This window comes from Drosophila tropicalis, unplaced genomic scaffold (assembly GCF_018151085.1).
Source record: "Drosophila tropicalis isolate 14030-0801.00 unplaced genomic scaffold, ASM1815108v1 contig_878, whole genome shotgun sequence".
Classification (NCBI taxonomy): domain Eukaryota; kingdom Metazoa; phylum Arthropoda; class Insecta; order Diptera; family Drosophilidae; genus Drosophila; species Drosophila tropicalis.
Window position 1 is genome coordinate 14,563,287 of NW_027173374.1, and position 17,571 is coordinate 14,580,857.

Genomic DNA, 17,571 nt, shown 5'->3' on the forward strand with positions numbered 1-17,571 from the left:
TAGATAAAGACTTATCACCCATAAAAGTATGGTTCTTGAATGTCCAATGATTGATTTGGAATAAATCATTCGCCCCGTTGGTTCTCAGATGTAATTTGTCATATAAACATGTTGCGCACCTTTTATAAATATGATAGAAATAAAATTATAAGTTTATGATGAAACTAAAGGCAATGAAATGGCAAAAAATAAGTAGCAAGCAATACTTCAAATCTTTACTAACGTTTTTTTTTGTATATAATATACTCTACTTAGTAAACAATACTCAACAATTCTCTATTTAGTAAACAAACTTGTAAACAGTATATACAGCTACCAACTACATTTTAAGAGAGCATTTTAAAATTTAGCCCTCTCTTTAAATTATCTAGCCAACGACTACACACAATCGAGCCTTATTATCAGTTTTTTGGGGTATAAAAACGCCGATTCCATTAAACATTTAAACAGTTCTCTGTCAACACTCTATGGAAATGTCGGGCCAACTGCCAGCAACGTTTGTGAAAGGATTTCACAATGAGGACTTAGTGCGTCGCATGGAATATCGTCCTCTGGGCAATACAGGATTAAAGGTGTCGAAAATCGCCTTTGGAGCAGCCACATTGAGTGGCCTCTTTGATAGCGATAATTTCAAATTCGACAAGGAGGAGGGCATTCGAGCAGTACAGGAAGCCATCAAATCGGGGATCAATTATATAGACACGGCTCCCTTCTACGGACAGGGCAGATCGGAGCAGATACTTGGTGAAGCATTGAAGGATGTGCCACGTGAGGCGTATTACTTAGCCACAAAAGTGGGGCGCTATGAACTTGTTGCCGAACGCATGTTTGATTTTACTGAGAAGAAAACGCGAGAGAGTTTGGAGAAAAGTTTCAAGCTCTTGCGACTAGACGCCGTAGATGTTCTACAAGTGCATGATGTGGACGCAGCTCCCAGTTTGGATATGGTATTGAATGAAACCATTCCAGTTCTAGAGGAGTATGTTAAGGCGGGTAAAGCACGCTTCATTGGCATCACCGGCTACGACTTGGATATCCTGAAAGAGTGCGCCGATCGAGGCAAAGGACGTATTCAACTGGTATTGAACTATGCCCGTTACACTTTGCTGGATAACACGCTGCATCGATTTATGAGGGACTTCCAGGGACTCAATGTGGGTGTCATTTGTGCTGCAGCCCATGCTTTGGGACTGCTCAGCAATGCTGGCTCTCAGATCAAACATCCAGGCAGTAAGGAACTTCAAGATGTGGCGATTCGTGGTGCCGAAATTTGCAAGCAACGCGGCGTGGAGCTGGGAAAATTGGCCATGTACCACACAATGCAGCTAGATGGTGCCGCTACCTTCCTCATTGGCATCCCCAATCGACATATGCTCCAGATTAACCTGGATGCAATTTTCAATGGCCTCACACCGAATGAGCAGGAAGTCTTGCAGTATCTGCGAAAAAAGTGAGTACAACCTGTTGATCTCCAGGCAATCGAGATTTGGAATTGTGCAAGTCGGATTTGGTGTTAGCAATTGCATCACTCGTCTCGAACTTGGCCTCTCAGCTAACCAGTTTTTATCTCACTTTTCTTCTCTTTTTTTTTCTTTCTTTTTGTCTTTTAGTGTCTTTACAAAATCCTACAGTTGGGGTTCGACTTTGTCCTACATCAATGACTTTAAATGAAAATTATATTTATTTCAAATTGTTACTATTTTTGTAATTGTAATTATTATCTAATTAATTGCTAAAAATCAATAAAGTACTATAATACAAATTGATAAACCTAAATCGAAACCATTTTAATTATTTATTGTTTCTATGTGGATAATGACTCAATAGGAACCGTTCTGAACCATCTTGGCCTTTAAGAATTCTTTGGAAAGAACTGTTTTGGTGGATCTTTTAGGATTTTTTAGAGATTGCCCTACCATAGCGGATCAGCCAGTCATATTTTATTTGATTAAAATTCTTAGGGTATCATATGAAAAGTAATAGAAACACCTGAAAAGGTGTTAGGTAAGCAGGAGACCAATTTCACCATGGTTTATCCAAAATATGTAGCCTTAGTTAATTTATGCTGATTTCGAAGATACTGAAACATATTTAATAAAATATATATTAGAAATAATAAACTACACATAAAACAATCTTAAATGACTGTTCCTTATATAATTCCTTTGTATTGTGAAATTCTATAAAATGGGGGGATCCTTCTAATCATATCAGTCAAATATTCACTTCTATCAATAATATTGTATGATTGATAAGAGATAGATACAAAACGGTTTCAAGTGGACATAATTGGCCATAAAGTTCTCCAGATAAGAAATTATGAAAAAACCCGTTAGATTAATTTATTTAATTTTACTGATAAGACCCATCGATGGACAAGATTTTCCCGACAGTTGACAGTTTCCGCCCATGTTAAATTCGATGTCTTCAAGTGCTCCACTTTTCTAAGAGAAGAGCGGAGCACTTTAAGAGCAATATTACAGCTACCTCATTTATAGAGACACACACACACACACACACACAAACACATCCACTCAGTCCCATCTCTTATCGCTCTGGTTACAATTGAATAATTTGCCCCGCCATTCGGGGTATAAATAAGCCGCTCACAGCATTGATTGGTTCTATCAGTTCTATCCGTTCTATAATAGAGAATCATGTCGGGCCAACTACCAGCAACGTTTGTGAAAGGTTTTCACAATGAGGAGCTAGTGCGTCGCATGGAATATCGTCCTCTGGGCAATACAGGACTCAGGGTGTCGAAAATCGCCTTGGGTGGAGCCACATTGAGTGCGTTGTTCGATAGCAAATTCGATCGTGAGGAAGGCATTAAAACTGTGCATGAGGCCATCAAATCGGGAATCAATTACATCGACACGGCTCCCTTCTATGGACAGGGCAAGTCGGAGGAATTACTTGGTGAAGCTTTGAAGGATGTGCCACGAGAGGCCTATTATATAGCCACCAAAGTGGCTCGCTATGAACTGGATCCCAAGCTAATGTTCGATTACACAGCCGCCAAGGCTCGTGCAAGTGTTCAGAAGAGCTTAAAACTCCTGGGCCTAGATGCTGTCGATGTCCTGCAAGTGCATGATGTGGATGCAGCTCCCAGTTTGGATATGGTGTTGAATGAAACCATTCCAGTCCTGGAAGATTATGTCAAACAGGGCAAGGCACGCTTCATTGGCATCACTGGTTACGATGTTGATGTCCTGAAGGAGTGTGCCGAACGGGGCAAAGGGCGTATTCATTTGGTACTCAATTATGCTCGCTACACCCTGCTGGATAACACTCTCCTGCGTCACATGAAGGCGTTCAAGGAGCTAAATGTGGGTGTCATTTGTGCAGCTGCCCATGCTTTGGGTCTGCTTAGCAATGGTGGCCCACAAGTCTGGCATCCGGGCAGTGAAGAGCTCCAAGCTGTGGGTCTCCGTGGTGCCGAAATTTGCAAGCAACGCGGCGTGGAGCTGGGCAAATTGGCTATGTACTACACCATGCAATTGGATGGTGCTGCTACCTTCCTCATTGGCATTCCCAATCGCCGTCTGCTCCAGATTAACCTGGATGCAATTTTCAATGGACTCACATCGAACGAACAGGAAGTCTTGCAGTATCTGCGTGAAAAGTGAGTACAATCGAGATTTGGAATTGTGCAAGTCGGATTTGGTGTTAGCAATTGCATCACTCGTCTCGAACTTGGCCTCTCAGCTAACCAGTTTCCAACTCACTTTTTCTCCGCTCTTTCCTTTCAGTGTCTTTACAAAATCCTACAGCTGGGGTTCCACTTTATCCACTGTGAATATGTTTAAGTGATTGAACATCGAGACCATGTGTGAATTGAAAACTGAGTATGGACTAATTTATTGTTATATTTTATTCTGGAAAATGAAATAAAGAAATAATCAATCTACTCATATGAGTTTCACTTGATTTTATTTGCCATATCAGCTCAAGTTCATCCCTAAGATCAGTTGTCATATGTAAATAAATAAATTAAAAGCCATTTCTAATAATACCTAATTATATTTTGTATTATCTTTAGCTTATGTACATATATTGATCACAAACACAAAAGCCGGCATCGTCTTTATTTACTTTACAGACAGTTCTATATAAATGTGTAGGTATATAGAAACAGGTATATTATGACTCGATTTACATGGAAATGCAGTTCAGAGAGACTCGAAGAGAGTAAGGCAATGCCCTCAATGCAATTCCAGTGGGGCATCCAAAAGGATGAGATGCACTCAGTAAGGGCGCCTTTTTAAATTTGATCAACTAGGAATTTCCTCGACATTAAGACTTTATTATCAACGACAAATAGTAACATATTAAGATTTCAATTCTATTCTCTTTAATACTAGAGAGCTAACCGTAATAAATCGATTAAATGAGATTAAAAATAAAACAGATTAAGTCAAACTAAATCATTCATTCAAAGCGAGACTAAATTGTATTAACAGAGAATCAATTAAAATATATAAAAAGAATAAGTAAATACTTATTTTTAAAAAAAGGAAAGAAATACTATTGAATCTTACTTATTTACTTCTGAAATGATTTAGCATTCAGTAGGTATTTAAATGTTTTTCTGGCGTCATAAACAAATAATTAATTGGTCATTTTGTTATAGAAGGATCAGCAAATGATCCTTGAAGGGAAAATCGATTCAATATTCATGAGCAAAATGGCTAACTGTTAACTACTGCACTTAACTGAGATATAGCTTTTTCAAATCGATTAGAAATGAACGAAAATACACTCAGAAAAAAGTCAGTTCATTTAAAAATTATTGCATACAAGGTTATTTAAAGCAAAAAAAAAAAACATTTTATCGATTTCCATTCATATTATAATATTTAAGTTTCTACAACCTTTTGAATTAATTTAATTGCATATCAAATGAAAATTGTCTCTAGGCGAAAGCATGTGAAGTTACCCTCAATTGGTCTAAACCAGCCCTGTAATCAGTGATATCTGTTTATTCTGACTCTCTCGCTCTTTCGCAAACAGTTTATATTCAAGTGGGCTCTTCTATATCAAGAGAAGAGCATCTAAATGATCGGGATTGTATGTGTGTTTCTGTGTGTTGGGGGGGCTCCAAACACTGATTACAAACACGAAATTCTGGAATAAACATTACTCAATTGCCAATACTTGGCTATCAGTATGTTCTGCGACTTCTGCGGCGTTGGTTGAATTTCAACAGAGTGCGAAATATATATTTTTTATTGTTTATTTTTAATTATATTTAATAAATAATAATAATCATAATGTCTGGAACATTGCCGGCTACCTACGTCAAGGGGTTTCACAATGAAGAGCAAGTGAAGCGAATGGAATATCGTAAATTAGGCAAAACTGGCCTGGAAATCTCGAAAATCGCTTTCGGTGGGGGAGCATTGTGTAGAGCTTATGGGTAAGTATGAAGCTAAAAATAAATTATTAAGAGAATCAGTAAACATTTTCAAGAGAATTAAGTGCAAAGCAAATAATTCCTTTCACAGGCTTGATCTGGATGAGGGCATTAGGACAGTGCATGAGGCCCTGAAATCGGGTATTAACTATATAGACACTGCTCCATATTATGGTCAGGGTCAATCGGAAACTGTGTTGGGCAAAGCCCTCAAAGGCGTGCCACGAGAGGCGTATTATATTGCCACCAAAGTGGCTCGCTATGGAAGTGACTATGAGAATATGTTTGACTTCAGTGCCAAAAAGACACGGGAAAGCGTCGAAAACAGTTTGAAATTGTTGGGCCTGAATTATTTGGATGTCGTTCAAATCCATGACATTGAATTTGCAAAGGATTTGGATATCGTTTTGAATGAAACATTGCCCACATTGGAGCAGCTGGTTAAAGAGGGCAAGATCAGGTTTATTGGTGTCTCCGCTTATCCCATTTCAGTGTTAAAGGAATGCATATCACGTGCTTCCGGAAGATTTGATGTGAGTTATACTCTGCTCTTTAAGTTCAATCTTGTGATATTTCTATTTATTATTTCGTTTAGACGGTTCTCTGCTACTCTAGATACACTTTGACCGATCAAACTCTGCTGGATTACTTGGACTTTTTCAAATCGCAAGATCTGGGAATCATTTGTGCTGCAGCCCATGATCTGGGCCTTCTAACTAATACTGGACCACAGCCTTGGCATCCTGCCAGTGCTGAGCAAAAGCAATTTGTTCGCCAAGCCTCAGATTTTTGCATTCAGAATGGAGTTGAACTCGGCAAATTGGCCATGTACTATACCCTGAAGTTGAAGGATGCATCGACTTTTCTAACTGGCATGCAGACAACTCAATTATTGCAAGTGAATTTGGATGCCTTTTACAATGGACTCAATGCCAAGGAGCAGGAAGTGTTTGATCATGTGACTAAAAAGTAAGTGGAAATGCTGTCCGAGTCGGAAGTTGACCAAAAACACCAAGACCAAACAGCAAAAATTGTGCAACTCGGATAAAATGTTACTATTACATCATATCCACTTAGCAAATGGTTTGGAGTGGGGTTAGTGGGGTGGGGTGCGGTCTTGGTTGAAGTCAGAGTCTGGTTGTGTCCAATGTTTTATGTGCATGATCATTGTCAATCTTGGCCATCGGTTTAGTAGGCAGCCCCACCAAGCGGTCCTCTTTAGTGCACTCGCTGTCTGTCTCTCTCTTTCTCTCTGTCTCCATCTCGCTCTCTCTTTCGGGATTTTCCTCGCCTGGCATTGCATGTTGAACTTGTTTTTCTTTTCCATTACCCCATGTGCTATAATTTTCGTATGAACCATTTTTATTTTATCCCTCATTTTTGTTGCCCAATTTTCATAATTCTCCTTTCGAAATTAATGTGCATTATGTAAAATTTTTTGCAGCATTTTAACCAAGCCTTTCAACTGGGAAGGCAATGAACTGGAGGTCTACTGGGCCGCCTTAAAAACGAAGTAAACCTGGCCATACTTCGCCTTTGTTTTGTTTGCCTTTAATTTGACCTAGAAATGAACTTTAATAACTTTAAGACAAAATATGAATCAAATCTAATCAAAATAAAATTGTTAAGACTCATCGACAACTGATAAATATTAGAAACTGAAATTAAAAACTATTAACACTTTCCAGCAAAGATAAGATACTAAACATAAAAAACCAATGGGAAAGGTAAATTATTACAGACTAGAAATAATTCCAAAAGATCAGTAAATAACTAAAATTTCTTTATGCATGATTACCCAAATTAAACGTCTTGATTACATTAGTTTGGCCAAAACACATTTGGCGAACAAAATCAAAAGAGTCGAATAGAAAATATCCTAGCAACGTAGTGTCAAAAACGTTAAATAAAATCGAATTAATAACTAAATTTAGGACTGTGAACTGGGGCAACTTTGCCCCTTAAGGTAGGCAATTGGAATGTGCCAAGCTTTGTTTGGTTTAAGGGCTTTTAGGATGTTTCAAACCTTCTTAAGATGTTTCTAAATCACTCCTTGACTAGAATTTTCTCTTTAATGATTTTAATATATATCTTAATGCAGATCGTTAATGCTCCTTTTAGGAATGGGTAACAGGGTAACAATTTGCAATGCAACTTCCACCTTTCGCTACCACGGTCAATCACTAACTAATTAAAGCCTTAATTAACGCAGCATAAAAAAAACCAAAAACCACAACACGAACCAAGTTATGTGTTTTTCTTTGCTTATTTTTTTGGGAGAATCGTCGAAGCGGAGACGAAAACGGGGAAGTTTTTTTTGAATAATGAAATCGAAAGAAAATGGGAAAAATGCGCAACGAATGCACAACAGAAATCTGACATGAAAAGCGGAAATGTCTTTGCCGCATTTTGTTTTCCTTAAACTGCAGTATTAAATGATTTTCTTTCTCTATCTCCCATATGCAGTGGCCAGAAACAACTGCCAATAAACGTAGTTTTTGTTTTTTGGCCTTATCACAAAGCCTTCTCAATAAACTTACTGTTGATCAGATTCTCCAAGACTCACCTGTAAAAGCTCTCCCTCTCTGAAGTTGCCTCTCTTTTGGTCTCTCTCATTTTCCCGTTTAAGTCGAGCTTTCTTCCAGGTGCTTATATGAACGGCGCGCAGTCGCAGGTGAAGCGACAGTTTTGCTTTCATCTCGCAGTCTTTTAGACGTGTCGGCATAATCGATAGAAAATTGTAAAAATATTATTTTAACCAAAACCTATTCGACAAAAGTGCATAATAATGAAACTGCAAAGTGGAATTTTAATTTTAATTGGCTGCAACATGTTGCTAATGGTTCATGCAACTGGCAACAAGCACCATCAGCAACAACAGAATCAAGGTAAGGAAGGTTATCGACATCGAAAGGACACCGCCTACTGTTCTAGCCAGACCAAAACAAAGAAACAACAAACCGGTTATTTACCGGCATATATCGAATCGACAGAGTAAAGACGAGTCTCATATCTGTGTATGTTGTTGTTGCGGTTCGTTAGATTAACTATTTACCAGATTTTAACGGCTTTTTTGGGTAACAACAGACCCTAACTACAGACAAGAAAGCGGGTTTTTGTTTATGTGAAAAAAAAAAGACTTTTTTAATCGCAAAGAAATTTTTAAAATTTTGTTTCCATCAAAACTCAATAGAATCTAAATACCCAATTCGACTTATAATTAATTAAAAAATAACAAGGGAAAAAGAGTTATTCAAAAAATAGAGTTTAATTTCTAATGTTACTTTAAACAGTTAAACGAAATTTTAATTTAAATTGAAGACCGATCAGGGAATAGCATTCATTGCTTAAGTTTTTTAAAAGTTCACGAACTGAAAAGAAACAAGTAAAACGATGTAACACTATGATAAATGTCAACTGTAACCATTACAGAAATCTGGGAACAAGACCTTTCGGACACTTTCAAAATCGAGGGCAGTGATCAGGGCATACAAAAGGTCAATCTGAAATGTGGAGCCAACTCAATGAACGTGATGCTGGAAACGGAGAAGCCCTTCACAGGTGTAATGTACACCCGTGGAAGTTTCTACAAGCAGACGCCACCTTGCTTCATGAAGCCAACATCACAGCAGGGATCTCGTTCCCTCGAAATGAATTTCGAGTTGGATCAATGCCAGACCCTTAAGGAAGGTGAACTCTATACTAATATTGTGGTAATCCAAAATGATCCAGAATTGATAACACCCGGAGATTCGGCTTTCTCGTTGGAATGTGATTTCCGTCAGCCACGCAGCTTGGATGTTGAGGCCAGTATGCAGACCAGGGATAGGTAAGTCTTATCATTCCGTATGTATCTACATACATCTGCGGATATGCCTTTTTCAAATAAGATGTGATTATTATCTCAACGATTACAATGAATAGAAATCCACAAAAATTGCGCGGAGCACGTGGTGGAGCACGCCAGCGTCAGTAAAGCGCCAGTTTCATAAAAATAAAACCACCATCTCTACTCCTAAGTTCTACTTCTACCATTTCTGTACATAAGGTACAATCAAACTTCCAATTTTATCTCTGTTTTGTAAACTAAAACCACCTTTAGAGCTTTACTAATAAGACAAGAGAACAAGAGACACTAATTTTGATACCCTAAACCTACATTATAACATACATTTTCACAGAGTTGCGACAGGTTCCAAAATTACACTCACAAGTCCCGATCCAGCAGCACCTACGGAACACTTACACAATTCGGTGTTTAGTCCAAGTGATACAGTTGAATATATACCAAAGTTTAGTAAACCAAATGAAACAATACGTCTGGGCTCTGTTGAGCAGGTCGAGCTCCATGAAAGAGACGAACTCTAACCAAAAACAAATCTATACTTGCACTTAGTCCTTTCTTAACAAACATCATAAACAACACAACACAAAAACCAAAATACAAAACACTACAAACAACAGGTGAGGACACGCTCTTTGCTACCACAATAATAATATTCCACGTTGCTTACTTCAAAAGGATTTTAATTATTTTTACTAAGCAAAACTAATTTACAACGTCTTTTTCGCAGGAAAAACACAACGGCACCAGCACTGAATGCACCCGTAACGGAAAACCCAGGCGAATCGAAAAAATATTAACACACACAATTTTATGCAAAACATCAATCGTGTATTCATTTTCATTCTAAAATGGTTTCTTTCATATCCTGTGATAATTTTTTAAGTTTGGTTTTAAATAAAACAAAAAAATAAACAAAATAGCAAAGTTTTTTTCATAGTACTAGAAAATACGAACTGCATATTTAATTTATATATTGTCTACTAAATACACGAGAAGTAGTATGTCTTTTGTGCGTCAATTGTCAATACAAGACTTAATGTGAGAGATTTAAATTATGAAAACAAATTAATTTAAATAAGTCCGTTGATATATATATCGATAACGATAACACATGTTTCTATCGACATCGATAACTTTGTTCCGATAACGTCGGTAACGATAAAAATTGGGAAAATACCTATCGAGGGTTTACTGCAACTCCACTACAACGCAAAATTAAACTAATTTAATTAAATAAATAAAAACCTTTTTAATTTTTCCGTTTTCAAGCAAAACAATGAATCGCGAAGTTGTTCTGTCGCTGATTTTTGTTTTAAGTGGCACTTTTAATGTGCTGGTGGTGAAGTAAGTAAAATAAAACTTGAAAGCAAAGGAAAAGCGTAATAGGGAAAAAACATACAAATGTACATATGTACATATATTTATCAACAGATGGTCCTACAATCTTGAGGTGGAGGGCAGCGATGGTGAAATGTATAGATTCTTTCACCCTGTATTTTTGACCTTTTTAATGTTTTTTGGAAATTTTCTGAGTTTTAATCGTAGACGGGTGAGTGTATTTCGACTGGTAAAACCGGCAACAAATTCGATTCAATATATGTATGTATGTATGTGTGTATATATTTATTTTTATAGAATGAGGATCAACTGCTTCACGACAGAGCTGAGTTTAAGCCTTTAAGAATTCTTCTTCCTGCCTTGCTGGATGCTGTTGCTTCCATAACACTATTTACTGGCTTATACCTAACATATGCGACCAGTTTTCAGATGATAAGAGGTACGTTTTATGTTGTACTTGTCATCTGCCCAAGTCACTTACATTGCACTTTCTTATCACTCACTTTTTCTCTCTCTCTCTCTATTATCTTTCGACTAAAGCTTCTGCCATGATCTTCGTGGGCTTTTTCGGCACCATATTATTGAATCAGAGTCTGGGCTCACGCCACTGGTTAGCTATAATCAGCATTTCATGCGGCGTAATACACATCGTTAGTACGGATTTGCTTCGAGTAGACTACGATCAATCGAGTTTGGCCCATTATGACCGCAATTCCATCTTGACCGGAGACTTACTTATTATAACTGCTGAGGTGCTGCATGCGATGCAATATGTCTACGAGGAGAAGATCCTAAAGACGACAGATGTCTCCATACGGCAGGCGAACGGTTGGAAGGGTATTTTTGGTATGATTATAACTCTTTTATTGGCGGTTTGTTTCAATTATGTGCCAGCTTCATTCAATGAGAGTTCACGCGGAGTTTTCGATGATTGGATAGATGTGTGGTATCAATTGAAGGCCAATGTGTGGCTTAATATTGCTTTAATAATGTTCTTCTTAAGTTGTGCCGCCTATGATTACGTGGGAATGGCAATTATGAAGTTCTCTTCCACTGGGAATCGCCTATTGGCCGACTACTTGCGAGTATATTTTATTTGGATTTTCGTCATTCTGCTAGAATGGGAAGATTTTAACTTAATGACAATGCTGGGCTTAATAATACTTCAAATGGGCATTGTGCTATATCGTCATGCTATATTTGCGGATTGGCTTAGGGCAACATTGGCCCGCTGGCAGCGTAGTCGTTATATGGACCTAAACGAAGAACAAAGGGATGCAAATGTACCACAAAGCAGGCCAGCAGATGTGATCTAAGTGAACGTTTGGAAAGTAAGAAGTTTGAAAAGCTGTTGCTGAATGTGATAAGAGAGATGGGCTTAAGAAATGTATATCAAATATTAAATGTTAGTTTTTAAGCGCGGAATAAAATTTATTGTTAACAGAGAGATTTACACAGATTTTTTTTGCTCTACACCCAGCAACCGTTCACCCACACCCAAGAAGTAGACCATTTGAGCAATGCCAAAGAGTGGAGCTATAACCATCATTCGGCACAAGCCACCCTTAAAAAATGCTGTAATCCCCTCATGTTTCATGGTCTTATTAATGCAGTCGATAATACCATCGAATTCCTTTTCACCATCGGCTTTTCTAATGGCCTGCAAACGTGTCTTAATCACATCCAGAGGCGTGACTACCAATGCTGAGGACATACCAGATACCAAACCCGAGAGAAGCGACCAGTAGAACACTGCTTCGCCGGAGCCATCCGTTTTTCTAGGTCCCTCATTGTTAAGGGTTGCAAATAATGGAAAGTATATTATCGAAAAGGTTATATCCCTCACCGCAGTGGCGCCTACTCCCCTATACAAACCAATGATACCCTTTTCTCTTAAAAGCTGCTTGGCTACTTGAGAGGCCGTTAACTTTTCCACTTTCTTGTCGGATGCCCGGGACGAATCGGCTGTGCGTCCTGCATCTTGCATTTGAATTTTCAACAGCTCCATTGGTGTGGTCACAATAATTTGAAGTGACCCCGCCAATCCACCGGCCAAAGCCTGTTTGGGAATTGTGATTTTGCCATCATCTGAGGCCAAGCAATATCGAAAATAATCATTGGTTGCCAACTTGATGCCCTTCTCGGGTGCTATGAGTAAATTATTCACAGCCGAACCGCGATACATGCCAAAGAAACCTTCCGAAGCAATTGTCTTGCGAAAGCAATCGAAGCTATGTATGTACATATATGGAGAAGGCATTGTTCATCATGTAAAGCTATTTGCAAAGGGAATCCAAATCTTACATGCTGCTGTACATTCGCTCGCCATTTGGACCAATTTGTTGATTTTGTAGACGTGTCTTAACTAAATCCAAGGGAAATACACACGAAACGCCAATTACACCAGCTATCCCGCCATTAAAGATCTTGGGCAGGATTCTAGCTGGAAATGTTTAGGCCAAATGCCCAAAGTATAAAGAGGTGTACTCACTTAAAACTTTCGGGTTTATTATCGGCCATGCGTTTAAATTTGTGTAAAATCACAGGAAAGCAAATACAGAAAAACAGAGACTACAATAAAATTAATAAGCACGAAACATAAGAAACACAAGAAATTTAATCTTTATATATATTTAGCTTTATCATTATTATCAGTGTATATATGTATCTTTTAATTTGTATGTAGATATTTAAATAAATTGCTCTAAGTCATGTTGACAACAAATAAAAAGGAAATGCAAAATCTTTTCTAATAGATACAATTAGAAGCCAAGAAGACCGTAGGTTAATTTTTTTTCTTTTGTTATGGCAATATATAGAGAGACCTAAATTATACTAATTGAACGAAAGCACAAAACATTCACATAAATCTTAAAAGCATCGATTCTTTTACATTATCTTATTGTCATTGTGAAATTTTCATTCTGCCTGTATAGTTAATATGTATTTAACATATGTACATACATTCATATGTAGATATATATTCGCTGGAAACAAAAACAAACTTTAACAATTGTCTTATAGAACATTTCGCTTAAATTTGAGACTTTACAATGGACAGCTTTAACAACAATTAACACACAAAGTAAATATATATATAATACACATTCAACATTCTATGGATAGCTAATGGGAAATGCCTTTCATCTCTTGCACACTTTTGTCAATAATTCCATTGAATTTATTTCTTTTCCACTCCAAGCAAACCTTCGGCTACTCCCAAATAGTATACAGTTTGTGCAATGCCAAACAATGGAGCAATCACAATCATACGGCAAAGACCACCCTTAAAGAATGCTGTCGGTCCCTCGTGTTTCAACGTTTTACTAAAGGGAAATGAGTTAGAATTGATTGTTTGATACATGTTTTTAATCCACTTACGTTATGCAATCGGAAATGCCCTTAAACTCCTTCTCACCGTCGGCCTTCTTTATGGCCTGCAGACGTGTCTTGACCACATCAAATGGATTAACAGCCAAGGCCGCAGTCGAACCAGCCGCCAAGCCAGCCAAGAATGAACACCAGAAAACAGCTTCACCGGAACCATCTTTGCGCCTCGGTCCCAAATCGTTAAGTGTGGCAAATAGTGGAAAGTATATAACCGAAAAAGTGACATCCCTTAGGCCGGTTGCACCAATCCCCTTATACAAGCCAAAAATGCCCTTGTCTTTGATAAGTTGTGTAGCCAATTGGGTGGCCGATACCTTCTCCACGGACTTGCCCGCCAACTTGGCAGCAGCAGCCACACGACCCGCATCCTGCATTTGAATCTTGAGCAATTCCATTGGAGTTGTGACAATGATTTGGAAAGCACCAGCCAAACCACCGGCTACCATTTGACTTGTCAATGGCAATTTTCCATCCTTGGTGGTCAACTTGTGACGAAAATAGTCGTTGGCTGTCAATTTAATGGCCTTCTCCGGTGTAATTAATAGAATATTGACACCAGAGCCGCGATACATTCCAAAATATCCTTCAGCTGCATATGTCTTGCGGAAGCAATCGAACCTGAAAATGATATGCATCGAATATACTATGAATCAAAAGTACATATTTAGTTGATTACTTACATGCTGTTGTACATTCGCTCGCCATTTGGACCGACTTGCTGATTCTGTAGGCGAGTCTTGACCAAATCCAATGGAAATACACATGTTACACCAATAATGCCGGCTATGCCACCATTAATGATCTTGGGCAATAATCTGTGAATGCAATTAGAGATAAGAAATAACATTTAATTGTGTTCTACATTTTCTCGTTTTGGCCCATTGACAAATATTTGCACTGCGCTAACTTTTGCATTAGCTTTGTTAATGTTTAGTTGCCTTGAACTTGACAAACACTAATTGCCTATGCTAATATCACACACTAACCTATCGTGATATCGTATCCATGATAATGAGAATCTAATTTTAAAACAAAGCAAATAATAATAAAGTAAACACTTACATACATATATACATAGGTATGAACATACATATATCGATCAAAATTCTCTCGTTCTTGTGTATTCCATTTTAAAAAGGAAAAGGTCAAAGCAAAGAGTTTTTGCGAATTTTTAATATCAAAAAATTATTTGATTCTTTGCCAGCATATCATACATATAAAAATATACAAACATTCATATGTGTAAGTATTCACATTTACCCGACCAGCCGCCTAGGAAGCTATTTTCAGCAATGGCAACAAAGACAAAACAAAAAAACAATGTGCAATACACTTGAAAAATATCTCATACAAATAAAAAACATTTGGAGTAGAAATTTCTAAACAAAATTTTTGAATTTTAGATCCCTAAAGCCACGAAAATAACACCTTTCTACTAGAATTTAAGCGTTTGGACCCGCATTTTACCTAAATATTGCTGTCAGTGTAGCAATGTTCTAACCCAAATAATGACACACGAAAGAAAATACTATATACGATGATGTCTACATATTATTATGTCATAGAGAATGCAGTTTTTCCCCAAATATAGTAAACATCAGAAATAGACACTAGACTAGGGTACATTCGCTGCAAACTGAAGTTTGTTCCATTTAGAAAGACCATTTAAAAGACATACTCAACTATGTATGTATGTATGTATATAATATATAGTAATTTATGCATTACTAGAGCAATTGAAATAGCTTTTATAGTTATCAGTTTCTATATGGTGTCAACTGATTTTCCACTTAATGATTATTTCTCGCCTTTTTTTATGCGCGTGCACTAAATGTACATAAATATAATATATATTTGTTATTGTTTTCCTTTTTTTTCTACATTGCTTATTTGTAGTTTAATATTAACTTACGCAAATTGTTGTTGTTTGGGTTGTTGTAGTGGCTGTTGTTGTTGTATTGACGCCATGCTGGTGAAATAAACATATATACATAAATAGTTTATTTAGATATAAGGAAATTGGTTTAAACTGGTTTTGATTTAGAGATGAGCCAAAATTAAAACAATAAATATGCTTGTACACATTATTATAATGAAGAACTAACTTGTTAAATTATTATTGATAATAAACGAAAAGCCGCTTCTTATCAACCATTGCCTGGTGCAAAGTTTATTGACTTGCCTCATACCCAGCTGAAGCATATCACATATAAATATTTGTACATACATATGTACATATGTACATAAGTATGTGTGTATATTAATGCACATTTGAAAAATCCAAGTTATTTGCCTTTGTTGAATAAATAATTGCCCTAAAATGTTTCATTAGCATGCTAACGCCTTTATGTTAATTGAAAAAAAGCTTTATACCACATATGTACACTCTGACAATAAAAAACTTGACAGTTAATTAATATATATGCATTTTATATAGAATAAATTAGGGAGTAGACTGCATATTATTGAGGCCAAGGCCCTACAAATCTCTTAAACCCAGAGCCCCGTAAATCCGACCCTGTCTAAATGATAATAGATAACATCAGTTAGGGTATACTAACTTCGGTGGGTGTCAACTTCGTTTTTGATATAAGTTTACTTAAACATTTTATAATTTTTTTGGTTTTTTAACAACAATTGGTTTTTGGTCAATTCTTAACTTAGATAAGTGACTTCTTTATCTAACCACCAAGAATATATTTTTGGCATAAAGATATCAGGAAAGTGGTAAAGGTATTCCAACTTGTTATAAACTTTGCACGCGGAAATTTCAAAATGAGAGGCTAGAAATGTGATAAAAAGTTCATTTCGATGTTTTTTTTGAAGGCATTTTAGATTACAGTTAACCCTGTTGCTTTTGTTGTTGTTGTAGCTGCAGTTGCCATCCCCCACACACACACAATTATCGATTATTACTTATGGGGCAAAAAAGTAACTCAAATTGAAAAATTCACAGCATTTACCCCCTAACACCACCCACCACATGTGTCACCTGGGCTAGGAAGGTGGTGAAGCAGAGGTAGTGTCTTGGGCAACACTTGCAGAGCTAGTGATAAATATTGTATGTGTAATTCAAACTGGAACCACTTGTAAGCGCGTATCATTTTACGTAATTTGCTCTCTTTTAGGGCTCTCTATCACAAGGCTCGAACACCTTTTAATAAATTAAAGAATTTATTGCCGACGCATACATATGTACATACATACATATGTATACGCATGTCTGTGTATTTGTTTGCTTGTATACACATTAACATATACATATATGACGACGCTCTTTCGATTTAAAATGTTTAAATAAATTGGCAAAGCACCCGCTAACCCCCCTTCCCTTGACCAGCTGATGTTGTTGTAGTCGAAAACTCACATTGCTTTTTATTGGTTTTTGCCTGAGACTGTATTTAATTGACTCGGTTTCACTTTCAACTTAATATATATGAATGTATATATATTTTTTTAAAAAATACTTTATTATAATTTTCGTATTAAATGTTTGTTCGCGTTCGCGCTTCGTTCTAATCCCGGTGTCCGGACACCTACACACACACACACACACAAGCACTCAGCACGAACTGTTTTA

General features: G+C 37.1%; 7 protein-coding genes across 8 annotated transcripts; 5 read left to right on the forward strand and 2 right to left on the reverse strand.

Annotated features, from left to right (window-relative positions):
- Nucleotides 1-460: 460 nt before the first annotated feature.
- LOC137584792 (uncharacterized) lies at nucleotides 461-1,776 on the forward strand. The gene is made up of 2 exons (XM_068300358.1): nucleotides 461-1,450; nucleotides 1,611-1,776. Exons 1-2 carry the CDS (start codon nucleotides 468-470, stop codon nucleotides 1,669-1,671), a joined length of 1,044 nt encoding a protein of 347 aa, XP_068156459.1. The 5' UTR covers nucleotides 461-467; the 3' UTR covers nucleotides 1,672-1,776.
- Nucleotides 1,777-2,617: 841 nt separating this feature from the next.
- Nucleotides 2,618-3,910, forward strand: LOC137584690 (uncharacterized). Its single transcript, XM_068300208.1, has 2 exons — nucleotides 2,618-3,625; nucleotides 3,753-3,910. Exons 1-2 carry the CDS (start codon nucleotides 2,658-2,660, stop codon nucleotides 3,811-3,813), a joined length of 1,029 nt encoding a protein of 342 aa, XP_068156309.1. The 5' UTR covers nucleotides 2,618-2,657; the 3' UTR covers nucleotides 3,814-3,910.
- Nucleotides 3,911-5,155: 1,245 nt separating this feature from the next.
- LOC137584745 (uncharacterized) lies at nucleotides 5,156-7,065 on the forward strand. The gene is made up of 4 exons (XM_068300296.1): nucleotides 5,156-5,419; nucleotides 5,508-5,949; nucleotides 6,012-6,385; nucleotides 6,861-7,065. Exons 1-4 carry the CDS (start codon nucleotides 5,274-5,276, stop codon nucleotides 6,931-6,933), a joined length of 1,035 nt encoding a protein of 344 aa, XP_068156397.1. The 5' UTR covers nucleotides 5,156-5,273; the 3' UTR covers nucleotides 6,934-7,065.
- Nucleotides 7,066-8,204: 1,139 nt separating this feature from the next.
- LOC137585517 (uncharacterized) lies at nucleotides 8,205-9,392 on the forward strand. Its single transcript, XM_068301318.1, has 3 exons — nucleotides 8,205-8,304; nucleotides 8,849-9,245; nucleotides 9,341-9,392. The coding sequence occupies exons 1-3, from the start codon at nucleotides 8,205-8,207 to the stop codon at nucleotides 9,390-9,392; spliced, it is 549 nt and encodes a 182-aa protein (XP_068157419.1).
- Nucleotides 9,393-10,444: 1,052 nt separating this feature from the next.
- On the forward strand, nucleotides 10,445-12,050 carry Tango9 (transport and golgi organization 9). Its single transcript, XM_068301745.1, has 4 exons — nucleotides 10,445-10,607; nucleotides 10,695-10,812; nucleotides 10,899-11,040; nucleotides 11,142-12,050. The coding sequence occupies exons 1-4, from the start codon at nucleotides 10,540-10,542 to the stop codon at nucleotides 11,915-11,917; spliced, it is 1,104 nt and encodes a 367-aa protein (XP_068157846.1). The 5' UTR covers nucleotides 10,445-10,539; the 3' UTR covers nucleotides 11,918-12,050.
- On the reverse strand, nucleotides 12,008-13,183 carry GC2 (Glutamate Carrier 2). The gene is made up of 3 exons (XM_068301749.1): nucleotides 13,093-13,183; nucleotides 12,906-13,040; nucleotides 12,008-12,832 (listed from the first exon to the last, which is right to left on the reverse strand). Exons 1-3 carry the CDS (start codon nucleotides 13,119-13,121, stop codon nucleotides 12,052-12,054), a joined length of 945 nt encoding a protein of 314 aa, XP_068157850.1. The 5' UTR covers nucleotides 13,122-13,183; the 3' UTR covers nucleotides 12,008-12,051.
- A 17-nt stretch (nucleotides 13,184-13,200) lies between these two features.
- LOC137585799 (mitochondrial glutamate carrier 1-like) lies at nucleotides 13,201-17,559 on the reverse strand. Of its 2 annotated transcripts, none has more exons than XM_068301747.1 (5): nucleotides 17,359-17,559; nucleotides 15,904-15,960; nucleotides 14,672-14,806; nucleotides 13,983-14,609; nucleotides 13,201-13,927 (listed from the first exon to the last, which is right to left on the reverse strand). In XM_068301747.1, the coding sequence occupies exons 2-5, from the start codon at nucleotides 15,957-15,959 to the stop codon at nucleotides 13,783-13,785; spliced, it is 963 nt and encodes a 320-aa protein (XP_068157848.1). In that variant the 5' UTR covers nucleotide 15,960; nucleotides 17,359-17,559; the 3' UTR covers nucleotides 13,201-13,782. The 2 variants fall into 2 exon arrangements, with proteins under 2 accessions (XP_068157848.1, XP_068157849.1); XM_068301748.1 differs by lacking the exon at nucleotides 17,359-17,559 and adding an exon at nucleotides 16,553-16,716.
- Nucleotides 17,560-17,571: the final 12 nt, after the last annotated feature.